The sequence below is a fragment of the Charadrius vociferus genome, unplaced genomic scaffold, assembly GCF_000708025.1.
Source record: "Charadrius vociferus isolate BGI_N301 unplaced genomic scaffold, ASM70802v2 scaffold162, whole genome shotgun sequence".
Classification (NCBI taxonomy): domain Eukaryota; kingdom Metazoa; phylum Chordata; class Aves; order Charadriiformes; family Charadriidae; genus Charadrius; species Charadrius vociferus.
This window is the reverse complement of record NW_009647236.1, coordinates 882041-909236: the sequence shown is the minus strand read 5'-3', so window position 1 is coordinate 909236 and position 27196 is coordinate 882041. Positions and strand designations below refer to the sequence as shown.

Sequence of the window (27196 nt, the reverse complement as noted above, 5' to 3'; positions counted from 1 at the left end):
GGATATTTCGCTGTTGCTGAGATTAACTCTTACACAGTTTTTATGCATGAACAGAGAAACCTATGTTGAGAAAAATAAACAAGGCAAAGGTCATTGTAGACCAAAAGCTCATGCTTATTAGTGCCAAAAAAATTTGCCTGTATTTATAAAAGACATCTTGTTTAGCATCCTAAGAGAGCAGCTAAACACAGCAGTATTTCACCTTTTCATAGTGGAGGGGCAAAAAAGAGCTTTTTATTTAAAGAGCTGAATGAACTCAAGAAATAATGAAGCTCATCGTAAAACTGAATCTCCTATGTTTAAAACAAAAACCACTGAGAGTTATTGTTTAATGAAGCAGTGTCCAGTGAATCCACAGCAAATAGAGGGCCATAGAGCTAGGATTAGGTTGCATGATCCTCTTTAAGGAATTTGGTGAGCTCAACTACATGTAGTTAACAGAATGAAGCTTGGTAGGGAGTGCTTATTTTTTGCAAAGCAATGGAGAGATCTCGAAAAGCATAAACAATATGATTTCATGACTTGTTAAGGTAATTAAGAGATGTCACACACATGTATTAAATTATATTGACTGTAAGGAATAATAAAACGCTGTATACATTTTTACATGATATTAAAGAAACCATTACCAAAATGATAAGTAGCTCTGTTTTTGATACTTGAAGGAAGTTCAGCACACATTCTAGAACAGGTATGGAAAGCCATAAGAAGTATTCAAGAGCTAACAATATTTCTGTGACAGGAAAATATAGGAGGTGAGGGTATTTTGTTTTTATTTATGTAGAAGGTGGGTAAGATACAGCTCAATCAGAGTTTCAAAGCAGGAAATTTCTGCTAATAGAAAGTTATTTAATTTAGGATAGAAAGGCGTAATGTGATCCAAAAGCTTGAAGTTGAAGCTAGATATGTTGATTCTACATATAGCATGATACTCTTAATAGTGAAGATGAAACCATGTATTCCAGGAACTGAAAGTAGCCATGTTCAGAACTGCAAATCTAGGTGATGAAAATGATGTTTTCATAATTATCTTTTGACAAAATCCACCCTGTGACACAGATACAAATGACTAACCTTCTGCTTGGTTTAGTTGGTTAGTGGTGTGGTTGAATTCTTCGACCATTCAATTACTTAATTTAGTTAAATACTATATTGGTGCTTTTTTAACTTATAAATCACTCAACTTAGTGGAATAGGTCTTCTGCAAGAAAAAGCTGTCCTATATTCAAGTTACATGCTAAATCAATTTTACAGTTGGTTTATATAATGGAGTAACACCAGCCCACAAGCATCTGCTCTTAGGGCGCTGCATATTCCTACTCAAACATGTACTAGTCAGTGCAGATCAGATGACAGTACTCCTTCAAGCAGCAATGCTACTTCTGCAGCACCCCACAATTCCCAAATGTTTTAAAGGAGAGGCTGTAAATGTGGATTGCCCATTTCTGTGTGTGTCTTTTAATAAAACAGTGGATGTGAGACAATGGTTTCTGCTTAATGATTATAATCCCTTACTTTAGTGTCAATTTCTGTACGTAGATTACTTTTAGTCATGGAAGAAGTTAGTTAAATAGTTGAAAAAAGTTAGAGTTGTTTATTTACGTAGCTTGGCGTCATTTTCTTCTATGGAAGAGTTTCACTTTTGAAAAAGGTGCTGTATGTAATTTAAAAGTTTTTACTTGACAGGGGGTATTTGTTAGCTGCTTGGCATGCCTTGGCAGGAGGTCCTTTATGATACCATGTCTTCAGTTCCTCTGCCTTGCAAGGGGGAACAAATCAGATTGCAGTCCTTGTTATTGCAAAAAGATTAATCTGACACTACTAAAGAATCACCCATCTTAATGAAGAAAAACATGTCTTAACTCTGGACCTTCTGGTCCTCAGAAGTTAAATTCCTGTGGCAGGTCTCAAGTGTAGGAGTCACTTCTAAAGTATCTGCAGTTTTGGTTCTCAGCAAACACAAAAGACTTTCAAGTCTATGGATTCCATTAATACTGACCTCTGAGAAGAATGAGACATCAGATCTGTGTGTATCAAATAGTAAAAATGAGTCATGGAATAAGAAAGTTGTGGGATGCTGTGGGAAGTTGGGCCGTAGATCATGCTTCTGAGAAGCTTTGCCCATTGATACCTCTACTATGTATATAATCATTCACTGGCAGCTTTGGTTTCCAGTAAAACATATCCACATATGCATGTGCTCTGACATCAGATATTCAAAATACAGTGAGTATGAACATGACATGACAATATCTGATATATACTAACTGATCTTTATACAAGTAAACAAAAGGATTTGGAGGAAAAATCTGAATCAGGTTGTAATATTGGGGAATGGAAATTTTCTTCAACTTGTGATGTAATGGCTCAAGACATAAAAGTGTAAATTCTGTGTTAATGTATTATGCTGTCGTGGAAGTCTGCATCATGGAAGCTGAATTGAAGTATTTAAAATTAGGCATCCTAACAACTGATTTTCTTTTATATTTTTTTCTTCAAAATAATTATAAGCTTTGGAATAACAGGGTGTTGAAGTACTCTATGAAAAACTATTGCATACAAGTGAATACAGAGCAAAGTATCCTATTTCACACATACAGATCTTAAAACCAGTTTTAAATGTTGTTTTGAGAAAGAACATATTTCTGTTAGTGTTATTACTGTCACACTTTTACTGCTTGATGCATGTAACTCTGATTTTACCTGTTTCCCTCTAGATCCCAACTGACATCCAGACATAATTTTTATATTTTTCCCTTCCATGTATAAATTAGGATAATCTGGCATATCTGTGAAGGCCCCTGGGAGATCCAACATACTGATAAGAGAGAGAAGATAGTGACTGGTTTTTATCCTTGAAACCCATGATGTCTACTCTGAGGTATTCAGATGTATCTGTATTAGTCTCCCCTTTTAATATGTTCAGAGATACTCCACTGTCCCTGATAGCAGAGTCATTATTTAGTAAAAAGGCAAAAATAAAAGAATAAATTCAGTCCAAAGCCTGTACTGTAGCTACTTGTGCAGTATGTCCTGGTAGAGTACACTGGTATGAAAAGATTTTATGAGGTAAGGTTGCACTCCTCCATACTTGGCAGCAAAGCACAGAATTTGCAGAAGATAGGCTAAAGTGCCAAGAACATGTGCCAAGTCATCATATCTCTTCAGCTCCTTCTGCTGGAAGGACCTCACTGCAGCTCCCAGAATGTTTGAAAACCACCATCAGTCAGTGATAATGCTGCTATTTAAGCATCAATCCTTACTTCAGGGCAATTGGCCAGACTGAAGCAGACGGCACAATTTCTCTCTTATTTTAGTAATTTGTCAAGTGTTTCAGGCTGAACACTTAGGCAAATAAATGTGAACCATTAGAGAGTGCTTTGTTTGTTTGGGGTACGCTGAATTAAATAATGTACTTTGTTAGGGTGTTTCCTAGAAAACTGACTTAGTGTGATACTGATGCTGAAGGGTGACAGCTGTGTAATCAGGGCAATGCTGTGGTAACTTTCATTGAGGACAATCATTAGCTAGTGCCATGTATTTATACTGAATATAAAGCTCAAGTTAAAAGGACTTAACCTTAACTTTAACACTTACCTGTTAAAACTTCTGTTCAGTTTGGAAATCCCCAGTGGGTGGGTGGGTTGATTGGTTGGTTTTGGCGCTAGTCTTTCTTCCTCTCGCCTTACAAGTAGTGGGTAATAACATAGAGTGCCACAGAGTACTCATTCAAAATGGATCAGAGGATTACCATCAACCATTAAAAAGTGTACTAGACTACAATGTATCTTTATTGTCCATTTTAAATAGGTTGAATGATACACAGTTTTTCATTATTTTATCAGTTATGATCGTATTCAGGCTACAGTTTGGGAAAAAGTGGCAAATAGAGTTACTTAGGTTTTTTTCTCTACCTTGCTGTCCTATAATGTAGTTATGATGTTTTATACACAGCTATTCATCTGTAGATACCAGTACACTGAGATCACTGTCAAAGGAGATATTGTATTTTTTTATAAAATGCTACCTCCAGCTTACAAATAGGGAAATGAAGGCACAGGGAAGAAAAGATGCTTCCCCCTCCCCCCCCCTAAATTTATCCAGTTGGCCAGTTGTAAAATCAGGAGTAGAGCTCAGGTCTCTCAAGGTCCGTGGTCTCCATTCAACTGCTTGTTTAACAATTGGAAAAGTCATTACTTAATACTTCAAAGCTTTAACCCTCAAATTTGCTAATCTATTGACTTTACTTCCCTGAGGCCAATTTTAGAATAGTTTACTGTGTGTCTCTTCACCTGTGAAAGGGCAAGTAAAGATTCTGATATTTGCCTGCAGTATAGGTGGACAGTTGTCATTTTGGTTCAGAATTTTACAATTAGCTAACATGGTCATATATAACAAGTAGATAGGTCTTTATGTTGTAAAATCTTGTTTCTAATCATAATCTTGATGTTTTGAATACATATGAAGGTGTTTTATGTGTTTCATACAACATGGCTGTTAATAATATACTTCATATTCCTCATATTCCTCTCCTTTTTTTTTTTTTTTTACTTTTTATCTTCTGTAGTTTTCTGGAAAAGCAGTTTCCTCTTAAAGTCTCTGACTCAGATGGGAAAGGCCATCATGTAAGTTAGGGAGATGGGAATTTGGCATGCAGAGAAAAAAACACCAAAGAGAAGAGATAGAAAGCCACATTCATGATATATCTGGACAACAAGATATTGCCGCAAAGCAGTGTGTCCATGTTGACTCCAAGTGAACTATCTGGGTTGCCAGATGCAGTGAAACTGTGGTTTCACTCAGACTGGGGATTGGACTAGGGAATGTTGTTCATAGCTAGACTTGGGTAACTCTGCATGGCACTGCATTGTACTTCTGTTGATGAGGCAGAGAGCAATAGTTACATGTGAGCTTTTACGTAGGTGTGAAATGACTCACTCAAAAAAGTATTTTCTCAGATTTTAAAAAAGAAATCCTGCTACAAAATTGTTACTGACCTAAATTATTAATTTTATTATGTCTTGTTAAGTACAAAAATCTGATACATTAATGTGTTATATGAGCCAATAATGTATAAAAAGAAATTTAAGATGCATCCTGCTGATTTTTTATGTTAAGTCATGTACTTTATTTCACAGGCAAAGAAAACAGGCAAGAACAGATCACTCACAATTGCACGTGTTTCAGCCTGATGATGTTGGTACTTATATTAGAACAGTGGAAAGTCAGCATGAATTCTTTTGTTTTACAGAAAGCAAGAAGAATTTAGGTCAATTAAGGGGTAATTAGAGTTTAATTGGTAGTTCTTTTTTTTCCTTTTTTACTTCTGGTGATAACAGGAATGTTAGAATCCTTGACTTTGATGGCAACAGATTGGGCAGGCCTGGTGTTGATTGCTACTGCCAACATGAAAGCGGTGCGGCAGTTCTGCAGCTCCAGTTCTTAATCAATGAGGTAAGGACATATTTACTCAGATTCTTCTGTATAAATTTAGTTGAATAAGTCAATTCTTGTATTGTGATTGAGTGATATAACTTTTCACACTGACAAATTGTGCTAACAAGTAAGTGATGTACATCCAGAGGACATTCACCATGCAGACTTTTAGAAGACTATTTACGGGATTGCATGCAGGGAAAGGTATTACCTTCATATACTTCAGTATAAACTACTGAACAAAAGGCATTCGATATGTGAATGTGTGCAGGTAGATGTAAAATCCATTAAATTACTAAATACGCTGCTCAGCCCTGTTTCAAGTAGAAATTAATAAATGACGTAAATCTTTCTATGGAAATATATTGGTGGTTTTTAGTGAAAACCTCAATAGTTGGGGATATGCTACTACTTGAAGCAGAGAAAACCAATTGCAGGGGTCATCAATCAAACCAGCATGCTTAGTCTTTGTAAATGGTTTGCCGAAATCTAGTTAAGACGACATGAAGAAACAGTGACAGATTATAGCTTGCTCTGTTCAGAAGATCTCTGAAGATGGTAACAGGCAAGAAGACTTCCTGGAGCATATAAATCTGGTGGTTTTTTTCTAGAACCTCATAACTTGGCCAAATTGTAAGCTAATTGTAGTTCAGCTTTAATTATTTTCTCCCATAATATAAGGAAACACTTTTTACAGTTTCAAGTCCCCTTTCTAAGCGTGGAGATCTTAGAGCTTTTCAAGGAAAGAGTTTTAGTTTTGTGGGGTTTTAAACCCGATTTTTTTTTTCTACACCTGTTTGGAGAAAGTACCTGAACCACAGAAACTGAGGAGGGAGGACTGAAACTTTAGAAACAATTAGTCTAGTGGAATCCTTTAGAGGAAGGCAGGGATGAAAACCAGTAAGGCCAAGGTTTGGATCAGTGTTCTTTCGTTTCATAACGTGACCAGCAGAACCCCTAATACGTAGGATTAATTTGATTTCTGTGGTGGAGATTCTCTCTGACATCGGTCCAAACTCTTTGGGAGATGAAAATTAATGCGTGGATTACACTGTTAGAGAAGTCTTACCTTCAGAAATTTCATTTTATAGAATCATCTTAAGATCATCTAAGATCATAAAGTCTGACTGTTAACCTAGCACTGCTGTCTTACCACCGAACCATGCCCCTCAGCACTACATCTACCCATCTTTTAAATACCTCCAGGGATGGCGATTCCACCACTTTCCTGGGCTTCCTGTTCCAATGTTTGATAACCTTTTCTGTGAAGAAATTTTTCCTAATATCCAATCTAAACCTCCCCTGAAGCAACTTGAGGCCATTTCCTCTTGTCCTGTCACTTCTTACTTGGGAGAAGAGACTGACCCCCACCTCACTACAATGTCCTTTCAAGTAGTTGTAGAGAGCGATAAGGTCTCCCCTCAGCTTCCTTTTCTCCAAAGTAAACAACCCCAGTTCCCTCAGCTGCTCCTCATAAGACATGCTCCAGACCCCTCACCGCCTTTGTTGCCCTTCTCTGAATATGCTCCAGCGTCTCAATGTCTTTCTTGTCTTGAGGGGCCCAAAACTGAACACTGCATTCAAGGTGTGGTCTCACCAGTGCCGAGTATAGGGGGACAATTGCTTCCCTAGTCCTGCTCACCACACTATTTCTAGAACAAGCTGGGATGCTGTTGGCATTCTTGGCCACCTGGGCACACTGCTGGCTCATATTCAGCTGGCTATTGACCAACACCCCCAGGTCCTTTTTCACCAGGCAGCATTCCAGCCACACTTCCCCAAGCCTGTAGCACTGCCTGGGGTTGTTGCGACCCAAGTGCAGGACCTGGCACTTGGCCTTGTTCAAACTCATACCATTGGCCTCGGCTCATTGATCCAGTCTGTCCAGATCCCTCTATAGAGCCTTCCTACCCTCAAGCAGATCAACACTCCTGCCCAACTTGGTGTCATCTGCAAACTTACTGGGGGTTCGCTTGATTCCCCTCATCCAGGTTGTTGATAAAGATATTAAACAGAAGTGGCCCCAGTACTGAGCCCTGGGGAACAACACTTGTAACTGGCCACCAACTGGATTTAACTCCATTCACCATAACTCTTTGGGCCTGGACATTCAGCCAGTTTTTTACCCAGCGAAGCATATGCCCATCCAAGCCACGAGCAGCCAGTTTCTCCAGGAGAATGCTGTGGGAAATGGTGTCAAAAGCTTTATTGAAGTCCAGGTAGACAACATCCAATGCCTTTCCCTCATCTGCTGAGTAGGTCACCTTATCGTAGAAGGAGATCGGGTTAGTCAAGCAGGACTTGCTTGACTGTGCGCATGTCAACATTGAAAAGATCAGTTGCTAGAGTTCAGAAGGAAATCGAAGATGCAAAAAAGAGAAGTTTAGCAGTCGGTCGTACTTGGTATGAACTGGTCTTTCAGTTACATCCTGACCTTTCCTCAGAATAAAGCATTGCCTTCTGTTTGGGCAATATCTAGTTCTTCTCTGCAATAGTAATACACAGGGATAGCTCCTCTTCACTAGATCTGATCTGAGGTGTAAATGTAGGAAACCACTGCGGCAGCAGGAGAGAGCTTCGTCTGCTGTCCATTTTCACATGGCATCACTGTTCCGTGGTGAGGAGAAAGATAGTAGGAAGGACGTAGAATCAATTCACTTCAAGCTGCCCGGGCAGATAGAGGTCTAGACCTTGGAAGTTGTCCATTTTTGGAGCACCACAAGCAGAACCAGTTGTAGGAGTATTTCTGATCTGTGATGAAGACTCTGTCCTTTTTTTATACATTTCTTAGTTATTCCTGCGTGCTGTCTCCCTGCTACCTGTTCTTACTTTCTTATCTGCATCTTCTTTTCACAGTTCAGGTTTTGAATTTCATGTTGTCTTGGTACAACCACTAAACTGTGCTTGGTACTGTCATTTGTGTGTGTGTGTGTGCACTAATCCCTTAGTCCTTTAGTTATAGCCTTCACACTCACCCTTTAAAGTGTTATCTGTTCTCTGTTTCATTAATCTCTATGCTTATGTGGAAATACATGAGAGTTCACAGGTATAACCTTGATGCAAAGCTTTAATTTGCATTTTGAATTGATGGATTTTTAATTTAACTTTGGCTGATCTTGTACTAATTTGAAATACTTACATTTACCAGATCAATTTGACTATTATTTATGGTAGAATGTATTTTTTTTCTAGAAGAAACTAACCATTTTTCATAAATTATATCATCTTCTACGGGTAGATCATTAACAGTGATGATCATTTAAGAATAAGATAAAATCTGCAGAAAGGTAATATGTTATGCTGTATTTTGTGTCTGCTCTAGGGTGCTTTGGTCAGTGCAAGTGCAGATGATGCACTTCATTTGTGGAATCTTCGACAGAAACGACCAGCTATCCTACATTCTCTGAAATTTAACAGAGAAAGGTAAGACAAAATAAATATATCGTTAAAAAACCCAAACTTACCTTCTGTGTTTCTAATAATACATGCCTATTAGTTTGCCTTTCTAAAGGTGGATATAGTGTTTTCTTTCATTGTTTGAGCGTTGTTTCCATAGAACAAAACCTTCACTTTTTCTGCAGCCTTCTCAGAAATAGAAAAATTTTGTCTGCTTTTTGTCAAAATGTTTTTCATTTTACCTTCTATTCGCATGAGCTGCTGTGAACAGTAATGTGTTTATTTTTCTTAAGACCAGACACAAGTGCTGTGATCCTTTCTGCTGATCTGTTGTTCAGTACTAGCCAGAGTATCTCAGCTAGCTGTATCAGGGAAATAATTATTTTCTCTACCTTGAAGGGGTTTTATTTTTGTGAAAGACTGGAAGTTTAGCAGAAAAAAAATTGTGAATTTGGGAAACTATGGTAAACGTCAAATGAATCAGAGACTGTTTTTCTACGTTTTACATTATCTGTACCTAATTGTAGAAATCCCTACTGAAAAGAGATTAAATGAGTGGTTGTAATTTTCAAACTCAAACAGAAGCTGAGCACTTTAATCTGTATTTAGTCATCCAAGTAAAACCTTCTATGATATTATGGAGCTTGAATGCTACACTTCTATTAATATTGAGAAGTTCTGTCTTTATAGAAAGGAATTAGGTCAGTGGTCGGAAGACCAGGATTCAGTGCATAAATGCAGCAGTTGTTTTTTTTATGAGTCCTTGAGCAATACAGTTATTCTGTACTTCATCTTTGGGATGGATTTTTTGAAATTTGAAAACATAGATGTAATATAGTATGGTTTTGCTGGAAGTTTAAGTGATACTGTAATTCTCTTAGTAATACATTGTGTTTATTAAGGTGCAGCAACTTGTTTTAGATATTTATATATTTGCTTGTACAGTAGTGAAAGATATCAGTACTTTACCAGAGCTATGAAGTAAACAGGCTTATCAAAGCTTTAGCTGCAGCCAGTCTGAAAATTATTATAAAAATAACCTTTTTCTTTTTGTTTATTATTCAGATACGTATTATGTTTGCATTTAAATGTCACTAATTTGCAAGTTTTGTTGTGGGAAGTATTACATAGTAATTTAGAAAATACACATCCTGATTCCACAGACTTTATAACCTATAGCAAAGAAAAATTATATGTACATATGCTAGCTGCTTCTGAACAGTAAGTCATCATTTTACATACGTTGAAATATTTCAATGTTGGTATTCTCATTGGGTAGGTAGGTTAACCACAATTTTTCATTGATAAATCTAAATATTGCAGAAGTTATTCCAGTACATCTTGGTCTAGCTCTCCCAGCCAGCAACCTTCCATACAACTTAAGGAATCAATCAATACTTATAAGAATGCAGTGTCTGTTCACCTGTTTGCCTGTCATTTCTCTTCAGAGACACTAGCATGGTATCTTGTTCAGAATTTTATCAGAATTTTATCAGAATTTTATCAGAATTTCATCAGAATTTCATCAGAATTTCTTGATAAAATAAACTCACACACATTTGGGCTTTGCTAAAAGCAAAACATTTGTCATCACATTTACCTAAATTTTCGTTTGCTTCTGACAGCCTACATCATTGGACAAAGTATTTGGAAGCAAGTTATTTGGAATACTGGAAACCTTTGCACAAAAACAAATTTTGTGTAATGTCATTTTTGAACTGAGGTTTAGAAAGGATCTGAGGATATAGTTATTTGTAACAAATGCATAGCTAGCTATACTGCCTTTTATCAACGTTTAGCAAGTTGAGTAAAAGAAGATACTATTAGTTCTTTTATGCGTATTTTAAGTAACCGATATGACTGCCATTTACATAATATTTGCACATCGAAGGCTATGAGGCAAACATCCTGATACACTGCTATATAATATTGTCAAAGAAGTAAGTCCAGTTTCAAATTAAAGAGTCTTCAATAAGTATGAAGAAATAACTTTGTAGGCAGTTCTTTTTTCTTCTCAGGGTTCTCTAGCACTGCCCTAAGTTTTTGGTTTTATGTATTCAATGAAATGAAGTCTTTTCAAATCAAGTTAATGAAATCTCTTCATTTTTGTTATATTTTCCGTTAGCATACACTTCAATTAATTCCAAATCATCTAACTTTCAATTTTCTAAGCTTGATTACACATTTAGTATGTAAAATTCAACATAAGGCTCTGGGCAAGTAGAGAAAATGTAAGGCTAAAACCCTAAGTAACCCTCTCATTAATTTGGAACATTTCTCTGTATATCTGCCTAACAGAGCTAAGTCTAAAAGAGAGCTTCCATTTTTTTCCTGAATATATTTTTTGTGCTAGAGTGCAGACATGAATTACGTGATGCTCAGAGAAACAGCAAATAATGGTTGCCTTAGCTATAAGAAGTTTATGGCAAAATGGATGTAAGGGGAATTTGGGAGGCTGATAAAGCGATAACATAAAAATTTATTTTCTTCAAGAAATTCGAAGGCCTGTCTTCCAAAAATTAATGTCGTCTTCACTGTTGAAACAGTTAAAAAAAATAATAATTTCATCCTCTCCTCTTGTAGGGGGATGTTAAGGGGAGGCAAGATTCATACTTGAGAGGAAGATTCTTTCTTTTGTCTTGTTTTAAGTTTGTGACCCAATGAACGGGCTGGTTTTGATGTTTCTTAAATCGGGCGAAATGCTTGTTGACAGATAATAGGTTTTAAAATACTGATGCATGTTTTCAGAAAACAGTAAGGTATTGCAAAAGGCCATACAGGTTTAGACAGTCAAAGACTAGTTCTTACAAGAACACTTCTTATAATTTAATTTTAGACTTAGACAGCGTTTACAGAGCCAAACATGATTATTCAGATGCATTTTACCTATGAAAACGGAGCATGTGGCTGCTTCAAATTTTCCTATTTGAAAGTCTCTCTTGAGGTTTTGTAAAAAATGTAATTTTATTCATGCAGTATGTTTACCTCCTTGATATGCTCTTTCGCTTAGATTTTTTTCTGAACAATTGGCAGATTTAGTTCATGAAGTCATGCAATATAATGCACTTTTACTTAAAATTCTATTTTATCTGCTTGTGTTGAGGAAGATACTTGTATTAGTCCAAATTCTTGCTTAATTTGACTTCAGTTAATTAGCTTTCGTGTAGAATCAGTTTATTCTGAGTTTTCAAAATATTTGATGCATGAACCATACAGCTGTTAGATTCTGTTAGACAGATTAATACTACTTAAGTCTTTGGCTATTACTCAGTGCACCAGTCTTCATACTGTTGAACTATTTAATTTGCAATTTGCTTCTGTTTCTTGATATTTAAGATTGCAGGATAATGCACTAAAACTTGCTCTTAGCAGTGTTTCTGTATATGTTTATACAACTACTTGAGTCAAATTTCCCCAAGCGTATACATATATATTCCCCCTTTCCCTCCCCAAAAGTAAAAAACATTTTTGCTCTTTTCTTCAGATGTTGGTAAAAACATAAAGACCAAAGAACTCTTATATGCAGCACACTGGTTATCTTTCACTTACCATGTAGCATTCAGTATTAATTCACTGGATGCTTTATGAATAATAATTCACTAACAAAATGAACTTTTGTAGCCATTAAGTCATAGTTTGCAACCTCTCCAGATTTATTTTTTTCTTCTTCTGACCTATTGTTAAACTAATGCTGATGCAACCTTAGCGATATTAACCCGTCTCTGATAATTCATGGCTCCTTTACTAAGTGTCTCTTTGTGGCAAGTGTAGAGGGAACACTGAAGAATGAGACATAATGGCAAACTGATACTTGTTCTGCAGTTTAATGCTCTGGAATGTAATACAATGCCTTAAGAACCTTCAAGAAAATATAAATGTAGGCAATGGATTTCAGTGCTTGGTGCCATACCAAGAGCTATAATGATAACACGGTTACTCAAAGACATGCTTAACTGTAGTGTATGGTTGATAATATGGTTTGCTGTTCCGTTTTCAAGTAGGATGGACAGGTAAAACTTTTTAACCTCTGGAAACTCTCCATAACAATCTCTTCAGTACTTTTGAAGGATAACATGGTGATGTTCCTTATGTTAGTCCCTACTTTTCTTTCTTTGATTATATAGGAGATGCCAGATTCATCTTCAGTAGACATTTGAGGCAAAATGAGTAAGTCAGCTACTAGACACTAGACACTATCTCTGTCTACTGCAAGGAACATTAGAATTAAGCTAAGCCACTGAAAACTATTATAGGCCTTAATTATTTTCAATATAGTCAGAGCAGACTTCAGCAAGTATAGCTTTAAATATACACCAGTTTACATAGTTTTCCCATTTAAGATTATTGCAACTGGAATAGGAAAAACCAGCAAGGATTACAGTGTGAAATCCAGGTCTTTTAGGCCTGTGTGCAGTAGCTTAAACTATGAACATAGTTTATCTCCTGTTATTCCGAAGCTGAGCTAGTTCAGTTGTGTTGACTGACATGGGGGATAGCCCTCCCTTTTTTCTTCTTTTAGCCAGTGCTGACTGGCATGTTACAAGTGAGCCAACAGTGGTACAACAATTTATCCAGACTTGTAGTCGGCATACATGAACACAGTGTGTAAGTCCTGTTGGGTCTTTAAATCCATCTGTGTGCACTGGTGCCATGACAATACACAATAGCATAAGTGCCCTTCCACAGGAGAATTACCAGGTGACAAAATTTGTGTAACTGGCTTTGGGGCTCTGATCTGTAACACCTCAGTGTTAAGGGAATGCTGGCACAGAGGAAGAAGGAGCCTTTGAAGTGGGTGGCTTTTAGAGCGATTCTCAGTTAGCTGTAACTTACTGTTAATTAGAAACTTGACTCCTACATCTGAGTTTTTGCAGTACTTGAACAAGATGATTGAGAGTATTACTGCAATGCTTGGAAGCAAAGAGAAAAAACAGGTATTTTTGTATCTGATGACTTTTCTTTTGTGTGTTGGTCTATATTGTTTCCTGAATCTTTGTCTATCTGTCTTGCTGTATCTTTACAGGATTTTGTGTCCTGTGTTATTAAGAGTTTACCTCATCAAAATGACAACAAAAGGCTATTGAATGAATACTGGTGACTGGCTGTGCAGTCTCAGCAGTACCTGTATCTGTTTACTTCTGTGTTAGGGACTTGTGAGTTACTAAACTTAGATTATCTGTCTCATTGGCTATTCAAGGAACTGAATTCCTTTGATAGCTTGCCTGCACATAAATGAGCCTCCTGGTTAATATTGTGTAATTGCAAACTCTGTATTGTTTATGTACTTTCAAATTAGTCAGAGGTCTGTCATCAAGCATGGAAGTAATTAATAGGTTCAGTGCAGTTGCACAGCCATGCTATACTACAAAACAGATTCTGATTACATGGTGTGGTGCAGCATTTAGCTATTCCAAAGAACCACAGAATTCAAATGTAAAGCAATATTTCAGCATATAATCCTGCCCCATTTTGTGGAAAGGATTTAAACTTTCTCACGTTAGTGACAAAAAAAAACTGAGGAAAGCAAATGAAGCCATACTGTTGATTGGCATTTGCTTCCACATCTTGAAGAAGTTTTGTAAAAACTTTCTTGTGCAGATTTTTTTTTTGTCTTATGAATTGCGTATTGTGAAGTGTGAACACAGCACAGACCTCAAACATGTAAGATAAATATTAAATGCGTGGTATGGTCTTGCATCAGCATTTGTCACTTTTGAAAGAATGATGCTGAGGGATTTCAATAACCAATTAATACTGTTTACATTGAGCTTGGAAAGATTCCTGAAACTCATAAAGAACACCTCTGGTCTATAGGGCTGTGCCTTAGTACTGCAGGGCAGGAGAGTGAACTTTGTCAAATAGCCCTTCAGAAAAACAGAAGACTGGATACAAAGTTTCTCCAGTGAGACTGACTCAAATCATGCTCGTGTAGTAACCACACACCTCTGTCTTCTCTGCTAAAAATAAAAAAATTACAACATTACATTCTTTTTTCAGGTCTTATATCATGTTGTGGAAAATTTTGTAGTACGCTTGACCCTCTTGATCATTAAGAGCTATAAGCTTGTCCTGGAAAGGTGGTATGCAACCTAGTTGAAATGATGAATGTCTTGGTCATAAAAAGAAGTTTTGCACAAGCATTTTGTTTTTTTTATTCAATGTGGGTTAGCTAAGCAATCAACAAAGAGCAAAAATACAAAACAGATTAGTTTTTTGATACCAAAAATCACCAGTTTTGATTTGATAGATTTATGAGATTATGCAATTTCACTAAAGTAGAATGAAAATTCACATGATCCCTAAGATTTTGTTTTTAATAGATCTTAAATATGTGTGCATTCTAGTGGAGTAGAGCTGAAGGGACATCCTCAGTCTAGTTCCCTGCAGTTGCAGATCAGACAACTCATATACATCCTTTTATAATGAACAAGCTGACTGTGTTATGCATCAAGAGGTGCTGTTCCCTTATGATCCGAGTAAGAAAGGCACTCAGACTCTGTAAGTTATCATTCAAAATTCTGTTTATTAGAGCTAGCACTATAAAGAATGAGATAATAGTACAGATAATCTTACATCCTTGTCAATGCTGGGAACCCTGAGTTGTGCATCATCAAAAGGCATCAGCAGCAGGCTGTGCAGACCCCATCTGTAGATAGGATTACCCCATTGGGGTCATTGAAGCTATTATAGGATTTTCTTATAAGAAAATAACTCTATTCATTATTTCTACTATCAAACAGAAAGGATGTTCACACTAAAACTTCCTTCTGCACTGTTAGGTAAAGGCAAGGCCACACAGATGGTGCAGTCACCAAGTGGGAGCTGCCTGCAGGCTCCTCTGTTACAACAAACTGGCTGTGCTTATCCTGTGACCAAGGGGTACGTGCAGCACAATCCAACCTGAAGACCACGCTGTATGTGCAGCCTGGCGCAGCACAGAGTTGTGTGTGCTCGGGCTAACTGCTGTGTGGATCACTAACTCCTCCACATGCAACGATCTCCTGGTCAGGATCATGACACTGTTATGTAACCGTTCAAGCTTAAGTTCACTACTCCTCCTATTAGGGAATATTGCTTCATGCTAATTTCATTCTTCTGAATGAAGAAACCTTCCAGCTTCAAGAATAAATTTATTTTTATGGCTCTTTTATTCCCACTTATTATGATATTCTGGTATCCACATTGTCATGCATTTTAAATATTTTGTCTCTCCTTTGCAGTTAAACAGCTCATTCATATCCATTCACAACCTGCTTTTTTCTCTTTTTCCACAGAAATCAAGATTCTGTGTTTTCCTTTATAAATTGTGTCTTCATTCCCATTTCTTTTCTTTCGCCTTTCTTCTCAGATTGGATCTCTCTGAGTTGATGATTAGATTAGGAAACATATTCTAGACAGGGTCCCACCTGTGCTGTGGACATTGACATTACCATTTTCTTTTTTAATCTCTGCAGGAATATGTTTACTGATGCATACTGAAATAACATCTTTTTTTTTTATGTGGCTTTATTTTATCAGTGCTTGTGGTCTCGTTGTGATTGACTAATACACCCATTATACTTCACTGATGTATATCTAGCTGGCAAGAAATGTGCTGCTTTTCAGTGCAAGCCTTTAAGAGAGGAAGCAAAGCGAGACAAGTGAAATTGAAATTATCAGTTTCCATCACTTCTGTATCATGAGTTCCAACACTAAAGTGGAAGTTCTTATTCTTTGAAGTTTGAGGCCTTGTCCTTTACATTTTAAATTTTATTCCATTTCTTGTACTCTACTTGTGCAGAGTGTCCTTCCTCTGTAATATTGTCTCCCTAAAATGTTTCATTAGTATTAGTACCAAGATCATCTATAAAATTGCAAGATCAGCTGTAAAACTAATACTTGAGAATCCCTCGAATATTCAGTAAAATACTTCCTTTTTCATTAAAATCAAATGGAAAATAGACATTGAAAATAGACTTATAGCAATGTTTTTTTTTATAAATGCTGTATTTAATTTTGACATCTGCTAGATTTCTTACAATAGGAATATTCTGGAATAGCCTACCTTTGGAAAACCTACCTTAGCAACACTTCTTTTCTAATCTGTATATGATACAATAAGCTCTCTTCTGATTACAGAAGGCCTGGTCATATTTTTCATTGTAGAATATTAAGAAGATCTCTGCTTATATCCAGATCCAACCTTGAATTTGAGAATCTCTGTTCTTTTTTTAATGGTGACTTCCACAGTCTTCCCAAAGTAATTTTTAGTCCACCAGGATTGTGCCAATATTATTATTTTCAGTTTCATTTCAATTAAAAATGTCCTTGTGTGGCATAATGCCACAGTATCTGCTTTTATGCCTGTTTGCTAAAAAACCACTCTGAAGGTAGAGCTAAGATATTTAAGATCTATTTTGACACAGCTCTGTACATAAAGGTTCTATTTCCATAATAGGACTTGAAAATATGCAGTAACATTAGCACAGTATATCATAGAATCATAGAATGGTTTGGGCTGGAAGGGACCTCAAAGATCATCGAGTTCCAACCCCCCTGCCATAAGCAGGGACACCTCCCACTAGACCGGGTTGCTCAAAGCCCCATCCAGCCTGGCCTTGAACACTTCCAGGGGCATCCACAACATCTCTGGGCAACCTGTTCCAGTGCCTCACCACACTCAGAGTAAAGAATTTCTTCCTACTATCTAATCTAAATCTCCCCTCTTTCAGTTTAAAACCATTGCCCCTCATCCTATCGCTACACTCCCTGATAAAGAGTCCCTTCAAATATAGTAACTTGATTTTCAATAACTACTCAGCAGAGTCTCAAAACAAGTACAGTTGCCATGTTACATTGGTTACATATATGTCTTCATTTTAAAAGCATGTATCCAGGACTTAAGAAAACACATGACCAAGAATGATGAATAATTTGGCAAACGTTTTTCTGTTTCGTGGTTACCAATCATTTGCAAATCAATTCATGGTTTCCTCACATTGGTGCACTATACACAGGTTAACAGAAAAATGGCTGATATGCTATATATGAATTACTCTTAGAGAGAACTGTTGTAATTAATAGCACAAGGACCAAAAAAACTGAAAGATTACTTACAACCAATCAGTTTCCCCCTGTTGTTAAAACTGTACCAGATAGCCTCCACTTCCCCTAATCCAACCCTGAGCTGTTCATTTGACATTACTTTTTACATAAAATATTTTGGCAAGTACATAAAAGTCTTGGTATTTCATCTGAGACTGTGGAAAGCACATCAAGCGAAGGTTTCTAACAAGAATTTTCTCAACTCTGAAATACCAAAATCACTGTTTCTAGCTCATGGTAGGCCAAATGTTCTGGCTATAAATACAGCATAGTTTAAATGTTGGAAAAGTGAAATTTACTTAGATAATGAAATAACTCTATAAATTTGCTATGTGTATATTCATGTATTTGAATGCACATATATGTGTGTCTGTGTGCATACACGCACATATATGAAATCATCGTGATCCATAGAGCTGCTGGATTAAAATGCATAGCTGGCAGAATTACCTGAGGACTTAACAACAGTACAGGGACTAGAGGGCCCTCTGGCCTGAGAAATTCTCCTTTCCAATTTGCCTCTTCCCCTGTGTCACTCTGGCAGTAGTTCCTTCTATTATTTCTACGAGAAAACAGGTATCGCTTCAAAATTCCATTTTGCAAAACATCTTTGTGAAGTTTCATTTTTACTTCAATAGGGAAGAAAAACATGTTCTGAATTATTTAATTTTTATGGCACCTGGCCACCTCTGATTGCTTGAGTAACTTATGTGTCGGTTTCTTTCCTCAGAAAAAAATCCTTTAGCTCTTAGCAGTAGACATGATGTTGCTATGTGCTGCAAAACTTTAGATCATATGCTGAGCAGTGTGCTTGTTGTTTCTAATGCTTTGTAGAAAATAAAGCTTGTTTGTCAGTAGATTTCTGCTTTTTGGAGAAAACACAGGGTAACATGTTATGTTGTTTTCACATAGCAGCTATGTTGCCAAGTTGCTCTAAGGCCAGATTTGGATAGCAAAATTTTAAATAAATACACAAAGCCATACCTTAAACAACCGTGTTTTGCGGCATTAGTCGTAACAAATAGAAATTCCAATACTGTAATACAAAAATGCATCATCTACTTCATATCGTACATAATCATGTTAGACAAGAACAAAAAACATTGTCTTTTAAAATTTAAACAAGTTCAGACAGTATAAACAGTCTGCATTATCAGTTGGAATTTTCAGCTTGTTACAGTTACACTACAGTTACAGGAATTCAGTGGTTTTATTTTTTTAAGTTTTCAAATTTGAGTTTTGAGACATCTTTCATGGTCCTGTTCAGATCTATCCTTTGACCTTTGTCACATTAGATTTCCATTTATATATTAAGGCAGTGATGATCATGCACCCATTCTGTTGCAGTAAGTCATTTGGTTATTGGAATCCGCACCACCTCTTTCCTGCCCAGTCACATGTCAGCTTCAAGCAGAATCCAATGCAATGATTTAGGATACTTTTCCTTCTGTCACAATAAACTCTGGGCATTATAACAGTAAATCAGAAATAGAGCTAGTAATGCCAGTGTTGAGATTATCTCATTAAACAGTACACGAGCAGGAAGAGAAGAGAGACTACAGATTGCAGAAAAACAAGGACTGTTAATCACAGAGTCCCTGTCTACTGAAGCATAACAAATGAGAACAGCTGGTGTCCAATAAGTCCACATGATTTTAATTGATGGAAACTGTTTAGAAAAAACAAGTGTATACATGGAAAAAGTATACACATGTAAAAATGCATTTTTTTTTACTTTGACGTCAATTTCAGTGGTAGTAGAGTCATTCAAAATAGCTTGATCAATATTGATATAAAATAGGTTTTAAACTCAGTATAGTTAGAATGTATGATATAAACACAGATTTGTGTATGTTGCAGCAAACGGGATGAAATACTAGCCTATCATTAGTTTACTTTTCTAACAACTATGTAAAGTCAAGCTGTCTAGCAAAAGACAACTTTCAGCCTTTCACCTTTGAACTAATTCCCGATTTACTTTTTTGAAACTATGAGACTGGGAAGCAAAAACTGCTTTTTCAATTTATAGCTTCAGGGTTGGGTGAAAGGATGAGAGAAACTCTATCCTTAGGTGTTGGGTTTTTTTAATGCAGCTGCTTCAGAATCAATGAAGGAAATAAATCAAAAACTTTCTCTTTTGAGATCGTCTCCCTCTTCCATCCTTTATTCTTTGGCTTTCTTTTATTGCTAAGAAACTCAGCGGCTATTATAGTTATCTGTATTGCTCATCACTGTCGCTGTCCTTGGTGTTACAACTCCATTTTTACTTACCCTTCAAAGAAATTAATGGAGAACAAGTGAAGTATTCCAGATAAGAAATAGTGATTTCACAAGCCAGCAGGCAAGAGGAAAAACATGTACATTGTCTTTTCCCAAAAGATAAAAGCAAGGCTCTGTTTGCCAACCCTGTTTCATTAATTTGCTCACTCCATGGATTTTCTATTCTCATTTTTGTTGTCTAAGCACCTTGAGTTGGCATCAGAAACAAATTGGAAGCCAGTGAAAAGTATGCTGGTTTCTTCCAGTATCTTTTTGTTTTTAAAGAAGCAAATTTGCATTTAAGTTCCTTGTCTTTTTTTCCTGGGTCCAAGCCTACACATACACCTGTTCAATCTACTACACTACTGTTGTGTAATGCTAAAGATCTAGCCAGGGAGAGTATGCCGCTGCCATTGTCAGTGATCCTGTTCCCACATGCAAGACATCCCAACGAATTTACAGTCAAAACCGTAGAAGGGAGTTGACAATAGAGGGTATCTTTTTGCTCTGCACTTGTCCAGGAGGAAGGAAATTAATTTTCTGTCACTTTGAAGATTAGTAACACAAGCTACAAAAGTTGTCATCCCCTTGCACACTGGGATTTCAAGAATGCCTTTTAAGTTGTTCTGGAGCTCCAGTAATGCCAGTTAAAATGATGCTGTGCTGCGGGTAAGGCAGATAGCCATTGAGTTACCTAGGGTGTGAACTTAAATGCCTGCATCTTGTATTACAGGAAGTTACCATGCAGCTGTCCTTTCATATGTGTTATGGCATGTTGAACAGGTCAGGATGATCCTTTATGGACTTGTAAGAAGGTTACTTATAAGAAATAAAATTGGTAAAAACCAAAGGACCTGTTGCGTGCTGTCTACCTTGACTGTCCTTGTAAAGTACTCATAACCACCTGATAAGATTTTATCTCAATACATAAATTCAGTCTTTAATCAGGGGAGATTTTCAAGTTTACTAGTCTAATAAAATGTAATGCATCTAATATGTTTTTGAATGTGCTTTTTCTGATTTGGTCTAGGTTCTTTTCAGCTTGAGTTAGCTGCTTGTTAAACATCCATTATAAATGCTCATATATTTGCTACATTTTGTGTAGTTAAGCATTTGTGTCTTAAAATGAGTATTTGTGGAATGCTGTAAATTATTAATTACAGTTCTGATTGCACGTTCATATGAAATAGTAAGCTCACAATTCAAGAATGGGCCTAACTTTAGTCTTATTTCACCTGTCTGGAAGTTTTACGTAGGAACTTCAACTTTTGAAGAAACAGAGGAACAGCCTGCTTTTACTTTCAATTTTTTTAATAGGAAAAAAGGAAAATGAGGAACCAGATATACTTTTGATAGTGCTTTGCTTCTATATTTTAGTTTTTAACAATTTAAAGGATTAATAATCAGTCCCAATTTCTAAAAATCGGGATGCTTCAGAGTGTGCCAGTAGATCCAAAGAAAAAAGGAACCTAGCTAAGGACAAAACCAAAGTATCGTGAGAAAGAAATACATTTTCAACTGCATTTCTTAAAATTTCACTTTTTTTTTTTTTCTTGCTGCTTCTTGTATTCCTCATTCTTTTAAATTATTTAAGTGTAATATTTCAGGTAAGTGACATCATGAAAAATGCATGTATCTTAAACACTTTGAAAGCACCAGTGGACCACCAGCCAGTTGACACATCTAATTAATTTGCAGGAGAATAGCTGCATAAGCTTTTTTCCTGTGTCAAACCAAATAACTATATAAGGTATCTATCAGTACTATTTAAGCCTGTTTGCCTAAAATGAAACTATAAAGTCTAAATGTTTTCTCAACATTTTTTCCAAGTAAAATTTATAGAAATAAGGGATAGGATGTGGGGTTGTCTGTTACTTATATACAGCTCATTCACAAATAGCTAGAAGAATGCTTTGCTTAGGATATATTTATATTGAAATTATAGTTTAGATATGGAATCCTGATTTTTTTGTACCTCAGCATTTGTAGGGAATTTGCATCACTAGAATTCTTTAAGTCAGTACAGGTATCTGTTAGTAAATTGTTAGTTCAAGCGGTAATTAATTTGAAGAAATCCTATGGCCTGTGCTAAGCAGAAGAGAGGACCCCCAAATGTTTATTTCTTATATTGCAGTCCACAGATTAAATAATTGCTCTTGTACAAATAATGACCGCAGTGAATAATTGTAGCTGAAGCAATATAAAATAAAGACAAATAAAACTGTTTTGTGAACTGATTAGGTAAACTGAATAATCTGAGACACCGAACTTAAGGGACGTTGGCAAACAGATGTATAGCACCAGAAAGTAACTGTTACCACTGCTTTGACTCCATATTTCATTCACGTTCCTTTGTAAGGAACATGTATTGAATTGCCTCGTGTAAACCAATTCATTTTACTGTCTCTTTCTTTAAAACATTGATCTCTATAGACTACTTTAAGAGGCCTAAGTAAGTAATGTCTTCAAGGGGTCCTAATGTTTGCAAGTATTGATAGTTCAGTCAGGAAATAGACGTAGTACCATGTGAGCTTAATGATGACTTGTTTCACAGTGTTTAATTGTAAGTAGTTTGTGACTTTCATGCATAACCTAGAATTTATTGCTAGAGATGATTCACTGAGTAGTTATAAACAGAATAGTCATGTTCAGCTCCTGACTAATATGATGGAAAAATAGAACTAAGTTCTAATTATTACACTCTTCATTAGATATTCTTCACCTACCCAGTCCTGTCATAAACTTTAATTGTAGCGTATGCACTATAGTTGTAAAACAACAAAAAATATTTGAGCAGTCTGTATAATGCTTAACTGGAAAAAACCCAGAGATGGAAGTGTCCATGCAGTATTTTGAGAATTTACCTTAATATTGCTCTTGTGTTCAGATATCCCTAAATAACAAGAAGGTTTAATACCCCAATGCATTTGATATACTGTCACCAGGGTCCAACGCGATTTATGTGCAATGTGTTTTCAGCTCTACTTCACTTTCTTCTATACAAGTAATTAAAACATAAAATAAGAAGGACCAATTGATTTTAATTCAGAATAAATGTTGACTGATGATGCTAGCAGAAAACATCCGTGAAACAGAAGATTTTTCTTAAGTTAAAACTGAATCACACTTAAAAAACAGGTGGGCCACAAGGATCAGCCCCAAAGCCATGTTTGGTTCATTCACTGGCTGCTAGGGTCTGCATGTGTGGGGCTACTATAAATTTTTGAAAAGATCTTGTGTGGTATGTGGAGAATCTAGTTTGAATAAGAGAAAATTTCATGTTGTGATACAGTATCACCAAGACCCTGAAAGGAAATCTGTCCAGATGTATTGAACTGCTGTATATTTCATTTGACTCTTAGTCATGCCAGTTATTAATTTAAAGTATTTCCAGTACTCTTATGTCCTCCCTAGAATCTGTGCATACACTTTAAGTAAATTAAACTGTAAGTTTAATAAGTAAGTAGTAAGTTTGAGTTAAGCATTGGAAATCCTAGTAATGGGATTCATCTTGGATTTCTGCCTTCCTAGGACTTCCTGGTATATAATCAGTCAAACAGTCCATGTTGCAGGGGAAACACTGGTATCATTACTGTGGACAGACCCAACTCACATCTGAGGAACTGCATACCCACCACCTGCAAACACATCACATGATATGGATGGCAGACTGCATGGATTGCTATTGTACATGTCTTTTACATGTCTTACAGAGCTGATGAGCTCCAAATTTCTATATAATCCAGGGAGAAAAGTAAATACCTCCAGAGGCCAAATAGCTCATAATTTACATCCCTTGCTTGATCTACTGGAGACAGCTCCTTTTCTTCATTGTCTGTAGCTTTAGCCTGTGCTTCTTTTTAGGCACTTCAGGTCAGCTACAAATTACTTTGCTTGAATATCTGTCTAAATCTTCCTGTGTGCATTTCATGACTTAAAGCAATAATCTCAGCTATAACATTCCCTTGTGAACTGACAGAAAAGCAAGGCTACACTTTCTGAGAACACTGGCTAGCCAGAAGCTCACTCAGAAAGCCCAGTCTGCTTTCAACCACTGGAGAAGGAGGACTAGATAAGTCTGGTTGTCTTTGTGTGTCGGTGAGGACTTTTCAGATTTCTTTTGCTCAAAAATACCAAAAGATTAAGGGAGTAGGGAGGAGAAACAAGTTGGGTGGAAATAATTTGTGCTTGCTGATGGAGGGAGAATGGGACTGTATACAAGGTCAGGAGAGGCCCTCGGCAGCTGTAGTTTTCATTGCTGGGGAGAAGAAATCCTGGACAAGTTGAGAAGGAAGGCAAGGGCTTATCTAGTGGATTTCCTCTGGTGTGAATATTCATTGAGGGCCACACAGGCCACAGATTCCTCTCTAAAAAGAGAGGCTTTGAAAGAGGACCTGACAGAGCATCAGCCAGTCACCGACTAGTACCAGGGATGGTGGACAGTCTATCAGGTGGCAGTGATAGAACACATATTGTGAGAACAGCTTGTGATGATGACCAGCTAAAATAAGTAACATAAATTAGTGGAGAGTACTGAAAGCACCAGAGGATGGTGGAGAAGATTCCTTGAGTTGGGAGGGGAGCTGTAATACTTCTAATGAAAAGGTAGACTTCTGATGTGCATAACCTTCTTAAGAAGGTGATCAGCTTTCTCAGCAGCTGACCTCATCCATGCTGGGACAATGCATTTTAAGTTGGGTGTAAGACAGTGGCTGTGACTTGGTAGTCACTGACAGCTGAGAGAAGGTGGGCCAGGACCAAGCTGGCATGCCTTGCAGCTACTGGGCTTGCTTCCTGTCAACTACTCATGTTCCCAAGTTATTGCTCCTTCATGTTTTGTCTTCTTGTCCTTTAAATTTCTGTGATTTCCATCTTTTCTGAGACCCTGGACAGCACAGTTTATTTTGGTAGCATTCTGAAAGGGAGTTCAAGAAGACGTTTGGTTTTTGTAGGAACTGACAGAAACTGAACCCTTCTGCCAGTCAGTGCTGGGCATAAGGGCTATGCACATTCTATGCTTGTCCATATTTAAGATTACCTGTATAAGGGGAAAAGGCATAGTATAAATTTAGTTGCAGTTTTGATGTCAAGGAATGAGCAATTATATAATTAAATTGGAAAAACTGTTCATCAGTTTGACAAAAATGCAATTTACTCTCCCCCCTGCTGCAGTTCTCCCCACTCTCCACCAGGAACAGTGTTTCAGGAAAATTCTTCATACTAAAAATAGAAAACCAAAAATATCAAAGCAGAGGCAGAAGGAAGTGTACTCAAAATTATCTTTTATTTTTTGTAGAGCAATATGATTAGTATAATAGAGATGATTTTGAGCCATCTGAGAGTTTTTACTAGTATTTCAGAGTATGTAGCAGTTTAAATTATTTTAACATTGTAGTATTCTACTAATACGCAATGAGTTTTTTTTGGTCAGAGTTGTTAGACTGTAGAGTGCTGTGATTTTCTGAAAAAATATACCTTCTCAAGATTTGCTAGTCAGAATATATTCCTTTCTAAAATGAGTTTCAATTTTTTTGACTATGCCTCTTGAAATTATTCTATTCTCTCTCTTATATTGCTTAAATAATTTTAGAAATGTTTTCAGGTCTTCTGCTGAAGAGCTTTTGCTTAATAAATTCTGATTTAGGTGTTTTATTTGGCACCTATTGATTATTTTTTTTTTAAATTACATTTTATATCCTGTTTTGTCCTTTGAATACATTAGAAAACTGATGCAATGTTCCAGACCATTTTGGCAGTGTAGAAACACCTTTTTTGGTGTCAGTCCATTTTTTTTACTATTTCTCATAACAATCAATGAGATTCATATTGTGGCTTGCTGCTAAGAATGTATAATATCCACATTTCTGTCTGCCTTTCTATTAAGTGATCAACATTGAGCAAATTCTCAGGTCTCTGTTTAATTGGGTCCCATATTATCTCAATCAGATTGACAATCTGATTCAAGTTTGGCAGAAGCACTTCATACTGGCATAAATCACTACAACCCTTAGCTTCTTAAGAAGAAAAATAGCCTCTCTTTCTTTCTGGTTAATTGACTGGTTTTTGTAAAGGCATCAAAGGACATCTTAATTTCCTTGTGGGATATATGACTTATAGAGGGATACCTTTCATCCGCAATGAAAACTACAGTATGAAACTTCATTGTTTTCTCTTGAAGAAATCATTATGAAATTTCAGTACTTACTTAAATGGAAATGTTCATTAAAAATCTGAGGCTTGCTTCAAAGCTTTCGAGCCTCAAAGTCAAGTTAGTATTTTCTGTAAAAGTGAAAAGTCAATAATACATAAAGCAGTTTGCATTTAATTTACATAATGTAAAAGAAAATTACTTCAGAGGAATGCATAGTTTTCTAAGAATATGAAAATCATATGGCTTTGTTTGGTGAAGCCTAACAATGCATCTTATTAAAATGTCCCGTAATCCCTGTGCTCTCATAGGTTTGTTACATATCTGGATTGTCTTTAAGGGAATAGCATTTTCTTATAAGCTCACATATTGTAAAAGGTGGTTTTTGATAATGTGTAATATCAGTTTGGGTAAACAATGAAGACTCATAGGGTAGTTTTCATTGTGGAAGAGAGAACACGCAGAATATTTTCTTATCTGGCTGTCCCATAAATCTATCAGAAGAAAATGAAATTATTTAAGAGGAAATAGCTCAGCTTAAGAAAACAGAAAAAAAATGTGGTCATTTTCTTCATTCTTTAGCAACATCTAATTCTATTCTGGTCCTTCATACTATATATCCAGACTTCGTAGCTACTACTGCCTGGGATTTCAGATAGGCCAGCAGGAAAATAAGTCTAGTAACTGATGGCTAGTAGTTAAGTACTTTAGTCTGATTTTTCCTCTTATTGTAGGACCTTGCTCTTGAAACTTTATGATCTTGAAATTTTAAACCTGAGGCAGGCAAATGGAGGACATGCAGTGGTTGGGAAATTAGACACCCATTTAGTCCAATGGTTGTGGCAGTACATGTTAGAGATCATAACCTAGAAG

The 27196-nt window shown here is 36.5% G+C and overlaps 1 protein-coding gene across 1 annotated transcript in view; it reads left to right on the top strand.

Annotated features, from left to right (window-relative positions):
* The window catches only part of STXBP5L (syntaxin binding protein 5-like), a 206857-nt gene that overhangs the window by 65534 nt on the left and 114127 nt on the right, over positions 1-27196 (top strand). Inside the window, exons 3-4 of the mRNA XM_009879889.1 lie at positions 5373-5454; positions 8759-8859. Of these exons, the coding sequence (XP_009878191.1) occupies positions 5373-5454; positions 8759-8859 (183 nt within the window). The remainder of the gene's footprint in view (positions 1-5372; positions 5455-8758; positions 8860-27196) is intronic.